Below are 16,560 nucleotides of genomic sequence, written 5' to 3' on the forward strand. Positions count from 1 at the left end.
GACTCAGATGAGAAGAAGAATGAAAAAGTCCATTTGCCCATGGAACTTGAGAAAGGAGCATATATACAAAATTGAGTGTGTTAGGTTGCACCTCAAGATACGGCTTGTTTCAAATAAAAATATTTTTTTACACATATACTTTACTGGTGCCAGCACAATAAACCATGGAATCCTCAGAACACTTGATAATCAGCCTTTGAGGGTCTCCTTAGAACAGCTAATGGTGGGGCAGAGAAAGGGGAATGAAAATCAGATAGTTGTGTGATTCTGAACTAATTGCAAATGGTGGTAGTAGAGATCAGGCAAGGAGACCTTCCTTACAGTGCAGCCAAGACAGGCAGCTACATGCATCTTTTCCACTTTGCCTGAACAGTACTATAGTTAATGGAGAGCTTTAATCATAGAGTTAATCTGGAAATTAAAACAAACTGGAATGTCAAATAACCTGGGCATTTTAAATTGCAGAAGCCACTGATGCTCATTAGTTGGGCTGAAGCTGCCATCATGTTTTGTAGAAGAACAAATAAAGAGAATCAAAAAATTAAGACTTCTGGTTTTGCAGCATTAATTTCCAGTGAGTGTACCTGCACAGCTGCTGCAGCCCTATTATCTGACTCATTACTTTGTAAACCACTGTGAGATGTCTTGACTGTGAAAGCTGCTATGTAAAGCCATATTTATTTCTGTAACCCCAAGTGCTCTGCACAGGCTTAAAAGCTGCCCCCCTTTTCCACCATGACAGGGGAATTACAGGACTTAATGTGCCATGTACCTCTAACTGTGGATTGAAGAAGAATGACCTTGAACTCAGAGGCAGGCATTTTACATGGTAAAGCAGTCACTTAAATTTACCTGTCAGCTAGAGGCAGGGGGAACCTTACTTCTGCATGGTTTAGAAAGCAATGTCAATCCAGCTGCTGGTTGCTCTGAACCCACTGAGAGCTTGATTGCTGACCCAGGCATTTCCAGATGATCAGTGAGAATGTTGATCAGTATGTGGTAGAAAGGAGAGCATTTTTATTTCAGTCTCACAGACCATTAGTTTTAGCCCTGAATTTTCTGTGTCTTGATCACAGGGAAAATTGGAAGTCTGTAATAGTATGAAATGTTACTTGTCTGTGCAGGAATAGACCCTGGTTCAGGCAGATCTGGAAGGAGGTAATGTGGAGAGCATCCTTGCACCTCATGCCCAGTTCATTTGTGTTTTGCACACCTTGCCATCTCTTTACTAAAATTCCTCTTGCTTTTGTCGGAGATGTCTAGAGCAACTTTGTGGTGTTTTTTACCAGTAGCCTCAGTAAAGAGTAAGTACCAGCACACTGTGACAGTCCAGTTGAGCAGGCCAGCTCTAGATAAAAGCAAGACTGAACTCATGTGGGGAGGGAAAGAGGGTACCACTGCTGAAGTGAGTTGTGCAGTTAGAGGGCATTTCAGTGGCACAGCTGGGAACAGAGATGAGATTTCCTGATTACTAAAGCAGTATCTTCCTAGCTTGCTCATGCTAGCAAGTCCACTCCATTTAGAGATGTCAGTTCTTCTTGTCCCTCTCTTACAAAGCCAGGAAGAACATTTCATCTAATGACTTTGGTTTTGAGACTTCTAAAATCACAACCAGCAGATCTGTAATCACGATTGAGCATGTAATTGCATGTTATCCTGCTGAGAGCTTAAAAACAATGAGCAAGAAAAAGATCTCCACAGACTCACTCAGAGTGTGAGGGGGCAAGAGGAAGGTCTAGAGAAAGGATCTGCCTTACCTGGAGTGTCCCCAGTGACCTTTAAACGCTTAGGAAATTGGAAGTCCGCATTCCTTGCAGATTCAGGTTTCCCGCTTCCCTTTTGGGGCTACTTTTCACATTGAGTAATAAAACAAGGGAGCACACCAGGCAACCTGCAGATGTGTGAGAGAAGAGAGAAGCGGGAAGAATGACTGAGATGTTGTGTTCTTGGCAGTGTGTTCAGAATTTCTCAAGGAATGAGAAACTGGGTATGTCAGAAGCATGACACCTAATCCCATTTATTCAATAACATGAGCGCTGCTCCCAGGAGAGTATTTCAGGTTAGTGATAGCCTCCAAAATGTAAGACTTAGGAAATGCACGTGTGACTTGGATTTGGGCAGTTTTGCAAGGTTTTGCTTAATAGCTAAATTCTAACAGGCAGGTCCCTTCCAAATCTAACGTCCCTGTTTGCTGAAAACACTGCTGAGATTAAACCCACAGACAATAAACTGTATTGGCAGTTTTCTGGGTGGCTGGATCCTACTTTCCCTAAAACACTGAAAATTTGCTGCCAGTAGTTTCACTGAAGTTTGGAGACCTATTTCTAGATCAAGCTCTGGATTCATATGGTCCATGAAAAGCCATCAGGGCATTCATAACATTGCCTTACATGGAGAAATGGGTATAGGCCCTAACATGATGGAAATTTCTATACTCCTGAGGAAGTATCTGTCCTTATTTACATTTATACTGACCTTTTCAGAGTTTTCTATAGGCATGAACAACCTCCACAGTAAATGTCAGCTTCTGCTTAGAATCTTTTACATGGGTAATTTTAAGCTCAATTTTTAATCGCATAATATTACCATAAGAAAGCTGCATTGAAATTGAAAACTCTCCTAGACAAAATGGCTGTTGGGTTGGGATCTTTTCAGTGTTTTAAAGGCGATGAAGTGGTTTCAAAGAAGCTGTCAGAGTTGCTTTGTGGTAGTGGCTGCTGTGGCTTTGTTGTAGAATTTCTCATATGGTTTTCTGCTGCTTTATGAATGCAGGACATTGCTGTAGGGTGGTGAATATGGGACAGGCTGCAGTTTGATGCTGTGTAATGTTCCCCTTTGCCTCTTGAAAAATGTCCGTGTGCTCCCTCTATTCATTGCAGCAAAGTATCTCATTCGTTGCTACACACTAGGGTCCCTATCTCTTATTTTTCTTTCTGATTTGAAAATAGATTTATTTGTGATTTTATTGTGTGTGTGTTTAGCCAGCTAAGGCTTCAGGGAGCTACTTCTCTCCAGATCATGTTGTCCTACCTCACATTTTAAAGTCCAACTTCAAGTTTTACAGCAAGATCTGTGTTTCCAGGAAATCTATTATTCTGTAGGCAGAGCTGGTTTTGTGTCAGTTCTGCCTGTGATTATCCAATGTTTCGGCAGTGCACCGAACAGCAGGCAGGTTTACATTTAATAGAAACTTCCCTGGTTTTCCAGAAAGCTGCAGAGAATGGTTGGCAGGAAGAGTGAGACTACCTGTTCATTTAGTACTTTGATGTGGTACGTTCCAGTGTGTCCCAATTTAAATGAGGGAGGAGCAGCAGCATCTTCTCTTGTCTCTCATCATCTGTAATCCCTGCCTGGATACAGTGCTTTGAGGATGAGTGCAGAATCTCTGTTCTTTGAGGCATTAATGTTTCTAGCTTACACTGAAATCCATGAGAATTAAGTACCCAAATATGGTACCTTTAAAAAGCTAGGCTACAAGGTCCATTTTTTTATTAGAGAAGGTAAGGAAAACCTTTTGTGCTGCTTCCACTCTAGCCTGACATTCATTTGACATGAAAACATCAAATTCTTTTTCTTGGATGCTTGGGAGATACTTGCCTGACAGCAGCACAGTGACTGTAATTGAGACAGATTAGAGGCACTGGGCTGCCTTTGGGTGCATGAGGCAGCTTTCATGAAATGGAGAGAGGAATTGGAACACATTTTTGACTTTGGAAGCTGGAGCAGGAACTAATTAGCAATTTCAGGACACAAACAGGATTGGAGGAAGTGTTTGGGTTGGCGTACAATAAATTATTTATTAACACGGGGGAGTCTTTCCATATGTCAGTTGCTTATAAAATGCTTATAAAGGCAAGATTGCAGGACTTTGCATTTAATGAACCAAACAGGCTTCGGTCCCAGTGATTAGGAGCCACTGACCTTTCATTTTTGCAGGCTGGGACTGGACCTGGTAGCCTCTGCTCAGCTTGGATTCTGCTAAGCTTCCCCCAGAAAAGATTAGTTGTTTATATCCAAATATTTCCTTCTTACTGGGATGTATTTTGAGATGTTTGATGTTTAAGTGAGGGTATATACACTGGAGAACAGAAAAATTTATTCTGCCTTATTTGAGGAATTCAAGCTGTGGAGTTCTGCGGCCCTTCACTGCCTTAAGCAGATGGTCCTCTAACAAGCAGCTGGATTGATATGAATAACCAAATACCTGTGTAATGGCTTATGACCATTTATTAAACTTTATATAAAAGTCATGATGAACAGTGGAAGTATAAGAGGACTTGGTGAAGCATGAGTAACCCAGAAAGAAGCTTTCAGTTTGGCTTCTAAGCATATTTCAGTGTGCATGAGCTCTGGAAGATTTGGGGTTTTTTCTTGATGTTGTTTTTCCCTTGGCACTGAAGATAAAACCCAGGCGTGCTGCAAAGGGGAGAACCTGACAGGTGCCAGCCCGAGAGGAAATGCTGTCAGTCGATCCTTGTCTGTCACAGCTCCAGCTCTGATCCACCCAAGTGCTTGTCAGGACCTTGTGGGTTTTCAAACCCAAGCAGGAAGTCCCTCAGCAGCAGGAATGTTATGAAGCACAGTCAGTGGAAACCCCTTAAGTGCCACATCTGACAGAGTAATCCTGTTTCTGTAAATTCCTGAATGATGGAGGATTTGGGTTTGCCTTGCTGGTTGGTTTTGGTGCCATCACCCCAGTGTGTAACAGCACAGAAGGGCTGACCACAGAACATGCTGTGGGTCCTCCCACACCTCGGCTCCCCGCAGACCTGGTGGAAACAGCATCTGTGCAGGTCTGGAGGAGTGTGGCTGTTGTGTGCAGGCAAAGCCCTGGTCACTGCTGCAGCCACCCTGAGGCCAGCCTGGCTCCAGGACTGCGGCCGCTCCTTCCCTCGGCTGCCGGCTCTGCGGAACCACCTCGCACCTCTGCACTCGAGTGCTGCTTCCGCCTGGCGCTGGACCCCGCAGCTTTGCACTGCAGAGCCCTGCGGCCTCTCCTCCGCTCCACAGCCCCTCTCAAGCTTTGGTCTACTGGGCTTCTGTGACCAGTGTCCCATAGGGGAGGGGAGGGCACTTGGTGGGACCATGCCTGGCCTCGTGATCCAGCATGTTTCATACACCGTCTTGAAGACAGGAAAGAAGATACTTAGAGATCTGCAGGGGTAAGAAAGCTGTTTTCTTACCTGTTTTCTGTGGGTTTTCTACCTTTCTTTCATACCTCAGTACTGAATGTCAGAGGGCATGTGGATATTTCAACTAAATCTGCATTACCATGTGGTGTTTTTTATTTTGGCATGCAGCTGTCTGCTGGAGTGTTTCTTCCTTTTGCTGTGCTTCTCTACTTGCTGGCATTTTATGACAAATACGTTTATAAAGCTGTTCAATATCTCAGCATTTGTAAATAAAGTCAGAATCTTTTTAATAAAATAAATATGCTTAGGTGGCATCTGGAGCCAAGGACTAAAGCATGACTCCTTTTGCAGTAAGTTTTTCTCTCCAGACAGGTTTCTACTGAGCTGGGAGGAATCTAAAAGCTCGTTAGCTTCCAGGAGTAAGAGCAGCTGATTGGCATCTGGAACTGCAAAGCTGAGTTTTACAGGGGCTTGAGGCCAAAAAAGGGCCATTTGGAACACATGATCCCTGGTTAAACACACACTGAAGACCAGAGGAAAGAAAATGATAGGCTCAGGCAGCCACAAGTTAAAGGAAGGAGTCCCTTAACAGTGCTGTTGATTTTCAGTGATGACTCTAGTTCTGAGACATTCTTCTGTTATGAGGCTCTTGGACTTGTTGCTGAGATACTAACAGCAACACATTGTATTTTACTACTGGGCATAGCTGTGGTGTAATTTTTTTATGGGTTTTCCTTCAGGGAATCACTCAGTATCTCTCTCTTTAATAAACGTATTTTATACACTAAGCTAAACCTGCTGATGGTTGGGCTAGACAATTAGACACCTGCACTAGTAATGGTAGTGAAAAGAGTCTCGGGTCTCTTCAGCTGCACCACATGGCAGCTGTGATCAGAAAGCTGTGTTGTGCTTTACGGAGCTGTAGGTGAGGGTTGTAAGGACAATGTTTTTGTCTGCATTTGGTTGTTTCAGTTCAAGGAAAAGTCCCAGAAAACACACATGTTCTGGCATGAATACATGAATGCACAGTTGAAAAAACACATTTGCTTATCTAATATGGAAAGTAATAATTTTCTTCACATTCCCAATACTCATTAGCTTTGCCAGCCATCTTTTTATTTATTTTGTTCCTTTGGGAAAGCTTAGCTAAATGGAAAAGGCTTGCAGTATGCTCCAAAAAGCAGTGGATTCAAGCTGTACCAAGGCAGAGAGTAAGCATGTTCAGGCCTAGAGATTCCTCCACTTAGAACCTTTCCCCATTAGGAAGAAAGGGCCACTTCCCACCTGCTTGTACCCAGGTGAGGCATTCTCCAGTGTCACCTCGCTACTGCATCTTTCTGGAGCTGCAATTAGGAAGTGATCTTGGGCAGTGTTATGGGTTTGGATGATTCTGGCATCCCCACATATTTTTGGCTGGAGCTTGCAGCTCTGAGGTCAGTAAGTTGACAGTTCCTGACCCTCTACACATTTTCTACTGGTGTCAGTGGCCCAGGCACCAGTAGCCAGATAAGCCAGGCGAGCTGGGCAGTGTTATCCTTTCTGGAGAGGATTGTGCAGTCCTTGGAATTGCTTTCTCTGGCTAAAAAGGAGGAGTGACAAAATAGAGCTGTTCGGTGACACGAGCAAGGAGACACCCCTCGAGGCATGTGGGCAGTCACCAAGCACTGCCATCTGGGTCCTTTCAGAGAGGAGAAGGAAAACCAGTCAGTCATGTAATTCTGGACCCTCGCAGAGACAGGGGCAGACATATCAGAAGCACCCATGGCCAATAGGAGCAGCAGCAGCACTGAGATCTAAAAGAATAAGCATGGATGTTTGACCTTGTCACTGTTGTTCAAATATCCCTGTGATGTAGCAGACAGCATCTGGAAATTCAGGTTTTCCCTCCCAGGGAAACATAACATGATCAATGACACGCTCGATATTGATCTTGTATGCATGGGCTGGATTGGTGTCTGTTTAAGAAGTCCCCAGTGCAATGCACATCATCACTGTGCCCAGCTCCTTTCGGTGTCAGCTGTTAGACATGTGAGCCCAACCAGGAAGCTTCAGGAAGGAGCTTCCCTGAAGGGAGCAGGCAGGATTGCTCACATCTAGGAGCATTGCTGCTCCCTTGGCGTATTGATCTGCTGTCAGTGAGATCACCAGCCTGATAAGCGTAATCAGTCTTCTGTCTTAAAACACTGTAGTGATTGAGGCAAGAGTAAGGGGCAACCAGTAAGAGAGACTCCCCTAGACACAGCCTTTCTCCAGGCCAGAGAGTGTTCATCCCTAGCTTAGAGTCCTGGGTGTGCCTGAGCTGCCAGAAATTCCATACGCCAGCACAGCTGGCAGTGTCACACTGTGAAACCCTGCAGAGCTGGCAGACCTTTGATGCAAATTAGTTTTGTACTCACTTACGTATGTGAGCCAGGATTTTGAACCAAGTCCCACTTCGAGGTGTTGCAGTGGTGATGCAGGGCCTGGGCTGCATTCTGGGAGCTTGCAAACACCATGGTAAGCTGGTGGTGGGAAAAGAGGAGCCCGTCCTTCCAAACAATTTGCATTTCATATGTAGCTCACAGCCCAGAGACTCCAGTGTGTGCTCTGTGTACAAGAGAGAGGGAGAAAATTTTATTTAATGTTTGATTTTTAGATACAAACTGCATTTCAAAATAGATTTGCTTTTGGAATAATATGATTGTCCTCTTCTCTTTAAATTAAACTGTTAGTTATCACTGTGAAGTAAATAAAAATAACTTTGAATTAGAGAAGTGGGTGTGAGAGCAAGTGTTAACATTTCATGTACTGTACTGAGAGTCCCCAAGGTCAGAGGCAAGTCTTCTGGGACTGGGGTAAAGGAAGCTATTTACATGAACTCTCCATTATAATCATGCAGCCAAAGGGCTTAAAGTTAACTCCAGTCCAAAGCATTGTTGCTTGTAACAATGGTGTTTCTCAAAAGCAAACAAAAAAAAACATTGCCAAAGCTGACGTAGAAATGCTTAAATGTGCTGCAGTTGACCCATGTGTCTCCTCTCCCTGCAGGTGCAGACCTTTAGCAGCTCTCCCATCCCTGCATCAGCCTGGCTGCTGGAGATTCCCTGTGCTTTGGAGACAGCCCTGCAGGACAGAGCATTCCCCTTTTGAACTAGTAGCTTGGGTAGTGCTCCAGTTATCTGCAGCAGCTTTGAGATTCTTACTAAGTATTGGTCCTCCAGAGCCTTTGCTACTGATTAGGGAGGAGAAAAGGCTTTTAATGGAACATCTCCAGTTGCCAGGAGACTCAGCTGCACATGTTTGGAAAAAGACTTTGTATTGGGCAGTGTGTCAAATGCTGTTGGGAGAAAAGCTGCTTGCAGGTCCTTTGGAAAGGGAAAACTGTATTAGCTCTAAAACGTGTGGTCACAGAAAACAGAAGCGCTAGAACTCATACAAGGTCAAAATGGGTTGTTTGATTGAGACACCTCTTTGTTGAATTGCATATTCTTTGGATATGAAGTGGGATGTAACCAACCTTGTACAAATCACACTCTCTTGTAAGAAGGTACTTTGATGACAGCTTGTGGAGCTTGGGAAATGTAAAGAATAACAGAAATAGCAGAAGACAGTTTGCTTTCCCAGGCATCCTTTCTTTCTCTTGCACTGCCTTCCCCTCCAGCATTTCCTTTCCACTCTGCCTTTCTGTCCTCCCTGCAGTCACCCTAGCTCCCTGTGTTGTTTTTTGCATACCTCACTCTTGGTAGTGCTGGTAACATTCCTGTTACATCCTTTGGGCTGGGGCTTTGTTTGCTTCCCTTTTGGAGTAGTGTGCCAGTGCTGTTGTCATTGTGGGAGTATGTGATAAGCTGGGAAGAGTTTACATCATTTTAGAACTTCTGTATGACTTAGTAGATTAGTTGGAAAGGTCACACAATGTGGTGTTCATTGCCTAAATAGAAAACTCTTCTTAAACATTCCCTCAAGCCTGATTCGAGTCTCATGTGTCCCACATTATTCTGGTTGTTCTTTTCAATACTATTCAAAGGCTGTTCTGTCTGTCTTCAGAGCTGCTGCTCAGTGGTTGATGCTGTATTTGTGATTCAGTCTCTGCAGTAAGCTCAGTACCTGTCCTGACTTGTGCTGCACCTTGAAGTGAAAGCCACAGGGACTGTTCAGAACTTTCCACCTATTTTTTCATCTTCATTCGTTGCAGAGTTTGCTGTGCCTCTGCTGTGTGACACTCAGTATTCTGCATGTATCTGCATCGAGCTGCATTCTCGGGCAGTTATGCCAAGCGTTTGGCTCTGCTGGAGCTGGCTGCGTTCGCACTACTGCTAAGCCTTTCAATTAGAAGAATCCTGCAAGTTTATGTTGGCATTCAAGCTGCTCTGTGCACTGGGTGCTGAAGCACAGCGTACAGATGGAAGGGAGCTGATGGGTTGGGATTTTTAAGGATCTGATTACTGTTTTACAAAAGTAACCAGCTACCTCCCTCAGCCTTCTATGGGGCTTTTCATGTAGTCTGCTGTAAAACCATGCTGTGGGGTGAGAGGTTCCTGGAAGGGGAGAGTTGAACTGCAGGACTGATCTGCTGCTGAAGTGTTCCAAAAACATTTTTGTAGCAAATACTTCTGAGCCCTGGTTTAGACCTTGCAGACAATGAACTGCACGGGCTGTGGTGAAGGTACCGGCCGGTTGTCAGCAGAGGGCAGGAGTCCAAGGGCTGCGGAGCTTTTCTTTTGTGCAGATTCTGGGTGTTCATTTCTTTCACTGTCATGACTGTTTACTCTCTTATTTTTCCTTTTGTTTTTGGCTTTTGGCCGATAGCTTCCTAGTTGCTGAGGGTGATGCTTTTTCACTGTGCAAAGTCTGTTTTCAGGTGACCTTGCGGAGGAGGTGCGGTCCGGACTCCTCTCGCTCCATCTGCCGGCGCTGCAAGCGCAGCTCAGGGCGAGCACAGCGGCCCCAGAGCTCCCAGTGCCGGCAGCCCCTCGGGGCTGTGGGCTGGGAATGCACCTACTGCGGTAGTGGCAGCCCAAAAGGAGTCCAGGTGCTGCTGCATCTTCCTTCTGTCGGGAAGCAAAGTGCAGTAAGTGGGAATTGTGTCTGCACACAGCAAGAGTGCACTATGAGAGTTCACTTCAGTGATTCCACAAACACACACACCCCTCCCCGGTTTAGGAGTCGCTCATGTTTTTTTTAGTGTTGCCAGCACCCCTCCAGCTTCCTGTGAAATTTGACAGTTGTTTTAAGCATGAGTCCAGAGGTTTGGTATGGATAGAAAATTAAGCAGGGTATTTCTGCTGCAGCAGCAGGAGATTCCTCATCAGTCCAGCATGCACATGTGTATAATTTCCCATGCCTGTGGTGGGAGAATAAATCCTAAGTGGAATGGGTGATGAAGTGGAATAGATTTGGCAGCCTTGTTCCAAAGAGAGTTGTCTGAATTTGGGATTAAGCAAGTGTATCAGAGATAGGCACCTGGTGCAGTATCTTATGTTATTGCCAGAATGTAGCTAAGTATAGGCACAGGATCAGCATTGCCAAGATGAAAGCAAATAGTTTTGTGGAGGAGATAATCCAGGAGCTGCTGCATCATTCTCGGCATGGGGACTGAGGGCTGAAGGGATGGAGATGGCTAATCAGCCCCAGCTAATTCCTCAGGTGTTTTCCATTCAGGATTCAAATTGCTGTCTGTGCTGTCACTGTTCTCTGGGCAAATAATCTACTTGGCACATCCTGATAATGTGAACTTCACACAGAACTAGTCCCATTTGCCCATTCTGAGCAACTCTGCTGCAAAAAAGCTCATCTTCCTATTTCTCGGAAAGATGAGACTGCAGTGTGTTGGAGATGACTCTAATATGGAAGATAGTCTTCGGTGACACATTCTTCTTGCTGTTAGCTCGGGGAATGCTTAAACACTGCAAAAGGTCTGATGCTCACAGTGACATGAGTGTCCAAGGCGTTTCTCTGGAAGCCAAAAGCTAATACAGTGAACTTTTTTACTTTGCTTTCTGCAGTGAAAGAAGCAATAAATTACTTATCTTCATGCTTTTCCAGGAGGAAACAGTGTAGATTGCAACTCAGCATAAATCCATAACCAATGGAAAAATCTCATTTATTCCAGGAAGATTATCTTTTTAAGGGCAGTGCTAAATCTGGGCTATAATTAAAACAGCTTTTTAAAGAAAAAAGAAAAACAGTGGCTGTTTTTATCATTTGATGTATTCTCTATCACTAATGACCCTCTTTTCTCATTTCTTCTATCCATATTTAAATGGGTGTAAGGAGTTAGCTGTATATTGCAAAAAAGTAGCATTACCTGAAAAAATAATTAAGATGATATTGAAATTAAGGAAATCAGTTTTGAAAAGAAGCAAGTGCTTAATGGAGGTGGGACCAGCTGTGCTTCCCAGGAACGAGCTTGAAGCACTTCATGGAAAAATGTACGAGGCCTTCATGCAGCACTGGAAGGAAATTCATAATAATTCAGACAAATTGCATCCTATAAATAGCAGAGCTGGATTCATTAGGACAGGAGGCAGATGGAGAAAATCTAAAACTTGTTTGTTTCTTTTTAAGGCACTATAATGCTTATGAAAAGTGTCAGCTTGCTGTCAGAGAGGGAAAACCCTCCAGTGTAGCAGCAACTTTCTCGTTATTAGTTTCTCATCCCTGCTAATGAGCAAGTCTCCATGAAGGGCATTCTTGGTACTTGGCTTTAGAAACTCCTGCTGTTTTTCCCTGGCATACCCAGGCTGACCCAGAAGAGCTGCAGTGCTGGGAGTGGAGCAGGGGAGGCAGGAGGGAGGACAGAGCTATGTATGGTGTGTAGCACTCTCTGGCTCTGTTTGAGACAGATGCCAGTAGGGCAGAGGCATAAATGTAATTGAAAAGGGGGGTGTGGAGTGAGGTGGGAATCATCCACCACCTGCAAAGGAATTACACCCCAAAGCAGGAAAGTACTGGTGGCTGGTAGAGAAAATGCTGTGCATTATTGAAGAGAGAAGGTGAAGGCATTTTTGAGATGCTCTTATAGTAGTAGTAGGAAAAAGGAGATGCTTTCATGCATGGAGAGAGGTAATGACAGAGAGCGGGTGAGAGGTGCGTGACTGGAATGCAGCTGTGGCCGCAGGAGGGGAGCAGAGGTGAGGGCGTTGGAGCCTCTCAGCATTCCCACACAGCAAGGTGCTGAGGAAGGAAGTGTGTCCAGTCAAAAAGGAACGTACAGACTGACAGAAAGGGCACATCACAGACTGCATTTAAGTAACAGGACAGAGTAACAGTGTGGGGTTGTTTCCAAGTGTGCCAAAATTACAACTGCGTACTTCTAAACAGAAGACTGGCTGAACAATTGCATCCTGTTGAACCACAGGCAAGTCTGAGCTCAGATATAGAAGCAGAAAATGTTCTGTATGAATATTATCTGTTAATGAACCTGCCTTCATCTCTTCTGCTGATCTGATTTACATTTCAGCAAAGCTTCCTTAAAAGATAACAGTGTCAAAATTCCAGTAGGCTATCCCAAGAGATTTTTAAGTATTAGTGTTCAGGAAAGCAACACCAGGCGCTTATCAGCAGTGTTTTTTCTTGAGAAGTTCTTAGGTTGCCAATTCACCTTGTGAAGTGGCAGGGGAAAAGGGTGATATGAAGGTCGTATTGAAGTCAGATAATCACAGACTTATTCAAGGAATGGAGAAAAGCTGTACAACTGTTCATGCTTCATGGCTTAAGTAATGATAGTTTTCCCTCAGCATTCAATATAGAGGGCAATGATCCCAGTGCAAGGGGAGGACACTCAAGAAGAGGAAAGTCAGTGGTATGGATTGGCAGGATGCCTTTGGGGGTTACCATCTGTTGCAGCTTGCACATATCCATAGGGTGTCATGTGTAGGAGGCAAGTGGTGGCATTAAAACGAGGCACAGACATGGAGCAGGTTAAGTATCCGGTCACTGGAGAAGGATCCGGGCGTGCTGGGATGTACATGAGAAGCTGAGCATGGAAAGTATGAACCAGTACATGGATCCTCATGGATCCTCATGCATAGATTGGATTTTTGGCATGGAACAAACCTTGGCTGATGGTGTTTGCTTGCTTTCAGTACCTGCTGTACAGCCAGGGGGTTAACACAGCTTAACGGTGTTCATAGACAGCGTTATAAAGGATTTAGAGGGCTGAATTCTGAGATCTTGACTCAAAAAGCTACACAGCCATATGAAGGATATGGAGAAATACTTTCATTTAAAATCAAGGCTTTTATTTCAGAAAGCCTTTAGCAACAGGGAAGAAAAAAAAACTGGATAGGACAGCGTTGCTTGAAGATATCTAAAATAAGATAATCTGTGATGTGTGTATGAGGGATGGGTGATTTTGAAGAGAAAGTGCTGAAGAGAAGAAGTGATTTGTGTTTGGAGGTTTCCTGTCTTACTAGTGGAAAACTTGCTTTGAATTATGTTATAATTCTAGGACAGCATCTTGTTGTATGAAGAATATTCTTTTCATGTGTACAAATAATAAGTATTTTCCTCAAAACAAGCTTGAAATTGCCTCTTTGCCCAGGCTTCTTCACACCTTTATGCTTTCTTTGATGTCATGTTTTTCTAGAAATCCTCTCCTAGGTAACGATTGCTGCATTACCTAATGCTTACTTACTGCAAATATCCCAAAGGCCACCAGCCCAGCTACAGTGACTGCAGAGGAGTCATGTTGACCAGAGCTTGCTTGTGCCCTTGTGCACTAACCAAGGCAATTTAGGGGTTTAGTTTTTTGTTCACATAACCTGAACAACACTTTGATGCAGTTTGTCTGACCTGTCCTTTAAGCAGATGCTTGGCATATTTTGCCCTTATTGATGCAGTGTGTCATGCTACACTTAGTGAAGGAAGGTAGATAAAAATTTCTTCAAATTGTTCAGCAATTTGGAGTGATGGAGTTCTTGCCTAAGATCCTTTTAAGATGGGTAGATGCATAAATCCTCATCCTGTGGATGAGGAAGTCAGGACACAACGATGGCACTGTTTCTCAGCATCACAAAAGGAAATCCTTGGCAGAGCTGGGAGTAGCTCTCATTCCTGTCATGCTGAAACTGCACAGCTGATACAGTGACTCTGTGGATCTGAAGTGAACAGGTGTGGCTGTCACAGTGTCCCAGTGTGGGACAATGCTGGCATATTTCTGTGCTGAATATTTGAACTAGAGTCAGTGTTCCTCTTTGCCACCCAACACGTGGGGGTTCTGGTCACTTTGACATCCTGCCTCTTCCTTCTGTCCCCTAGGTGTGTGCAGGGCATGGCTGACAGGATGGTGTAGCTCACTCTGTTTGGCCCTGCTCTCTGTGTCTCTAAAAGTATTGAGAGAGATTTGAACAAGGACAGGAGTGCAAGGTGAATTTGCAGCCCAGTCTAGAGATGCAAAGTAATGATTGTTGCAGGCAAAAATTGTCTCTTGTCGCCTTGTCATTACCTGCATGCTGGGTGGTTTATAGCATAGCACAGATTCCAGAAAGAATTGTCGACCTTATGACAAGCAAAGTGACCTGCAGCCCAGATGAACATTTCTCTGCATGAGTTGCTGTCTCCACCATTTCCAACAACTGTGGATAGAATGTCTTGGAAATGGCAGAAGCTCTTCTTTCTGTGTTATGACAGTTTTCATTTGGTTGTTCTCTTCTGTTACTAAATAGGGGTATGTGTTTGTTTATACATTGTGTTCTCTGCTTCTCTTGCTTCTGTTCTCCCCTTGCTCCACCTGCAGGTTTTGAATTATTGTACCAGCCAGATGTGGTCCGACTATACCTCTCCATCCTCACTGAAAGTCAGAACTTCAACACTCTTGAAGCTGCAGCAGGAGCTTTGCAGAACCTTAGTGCTGGCAACTGGACGGTGAGTGCAGTCTTCAGTCTTCTTTGTTTCCTTTGTGTAAGTAAAGAATAAGGGCATGTCCCATTGTAGGTGCACTGTTATTTTGTACATTTGTATCTCCTTTAAAAAGAAAGGAGGTGGGAATGTCAAGGAAAATACTTCCATTTGCCTACTGGAGAGTTTTGCTTCTTCTGGGCTGGTGGTGGTTACGTAGTGGAACTACAGTGCCACCACTTCAGCCACTTAAGCATTGCTTTGTCCATTCAGAAAAGCCTGGTATTAGATAGTTATGTGTTCTGAATACTTAATTTGTTGGATTGATAGTTTGCTGAGGAAACTGCACTCCAGTGTGTCCCCTAATACCCTCTATGAAGCATCCCCAGTGCTGATAAAGCAGTTCTCTCAAAGATTTGCTCGATCTCTTCTAGACCCATTCAGCAAAGTGGGACTGATAGCAGCCTGAGGGTCGGCAGGGTGGTGTTTCACAGCTGCCTTGAGTACAGCTTATTTTAAATAATGCAGGCTTGTTTGAAAAACAATCATGAAACAGAATAAAACTGTGAAATTGGAGGAGGAGGAAGATAACAGATACTTTAGATGCTTTACTGTTTCTTCCAAGTGACCTCTTTTTTCCTAATCCAGAGGGATGTGTTTTCACACCAAGTTGTGTACAGAGCAGATGCTGGCAGATGATGCTCCTTCCTTCTGTTCCTGCCCTCTTTCCCCAGAAGCTGTAGAATGAACTCATACACACTTTCTTCCTTGGTTCTTAGTGAACTTGAATGAAGGGTTAAGGCAATGGGATAAATCAGCACGCCCAACCTAACTGGTCTTTGCAGTGAAAAAAAAGGGTTACAGCACTGAAGGAAATTCCAGTGGCAAGGAAAGAGCAGGTATATGAACTCACAATACTTGGTGCTGTTTCTTTTCCCTTGTGTGTCCCAATCAGTGGTCCACGTACATCCGTGCGACGGTGCGGAAGGAGAGGGGGCTGCCGGTGCTCGTGGAGCTGCTCCAGTCCGACTCGGACAAGGTCGTGAGGGCTGTGTCCATCGCCCTGAGAAACCTTTCCATGGATCGTCGCAATAAAGATCTCATAGGTATCTTCTGAACTTCTCTAACCAGCCTGGGATCTTGGAGACCCTTGAGAGAGCTCGTGTTTTCTTTCCCTTGTGCTGAGGATTTGTTCTCTCTGCAGTTTCCATCCATGCTATCTGGGATTGCGCTGTAGCTGCCAAGTGGGGAGCTGTCAGCTCAGAATGTATTTCCAGCCCACTCAAACAAGCTGTGGCTTGAGGGAGATCTCTAATTTGGGAGTACCATTAGGTGTACACTTTAGCAGGAGAGGAGTGTGTGTAGATGTGCAGAGGGCTGGATTGGTTAAGAGGTTTCTTGTCTTTTCCTTAGCTCTGGCTGGTATGGGACTTGTGCTCACAGACGTTGCTCCTTAGGCCTGCCAGCTCCTCCAGTTAGAGTGGGAGTCTGGCCTCTGTCAAGCTGAGCTAACCTGGGGAAGTGCAGAGAGCTCTAAAGTTGTACCTTTGGTTTTTTTGCTTCCTTCTTCCTTTCTCATCCTTTTGCCTGGTGGGTATTTGTAGAAACT

At 44.4% G+C, this 16,560-nt stretch overlaps 1 protein-coding gene across 5 annotated transcripts in view; it reads left to right on the forward strand.

Annotated features, from left to right (window-relative positions):
• Window positions 1-16,560, forward strand: part of ARVCF (ARVCF delta catenin family member) — a 164,335-nt gene that overhangs the window by 130,433 nt on the left and 17,342 nt on the right. For all 5 annotated transcript variants that reach the window (XM_053959464.1, XM_053959465.1, XM_053959463.1 and 2 more), the window contains exons 9-10: window positions 14,851-14,978; window positions 15,907-16,057. In XM_053959464.1, coding sequence (XP_053815439.1) covers window positions 14,851-14,978; window positions 15,907-16,057 — 279 coding nt within the window. The remainder of the gene's footprint in view (window positions 1-14,850; window positions 14,979-15,906; window positions 16,058-16,560) is intronic.

Source organism: Vidua chalybeata, chromosome 18 (genome assembly GCF_026979565.1).
Source record: "Vidua chalybeata isolate OUT-0048 chromosome 18, bVidCha1 merged haplotype, whole genome shotgun sequence".
NCBI classification, from domain to species: Eukaryota; Metazoa; Chordata; class Aves; order Passeriformes; family Viduidae; genus Vidua; species Vidua chalybeata.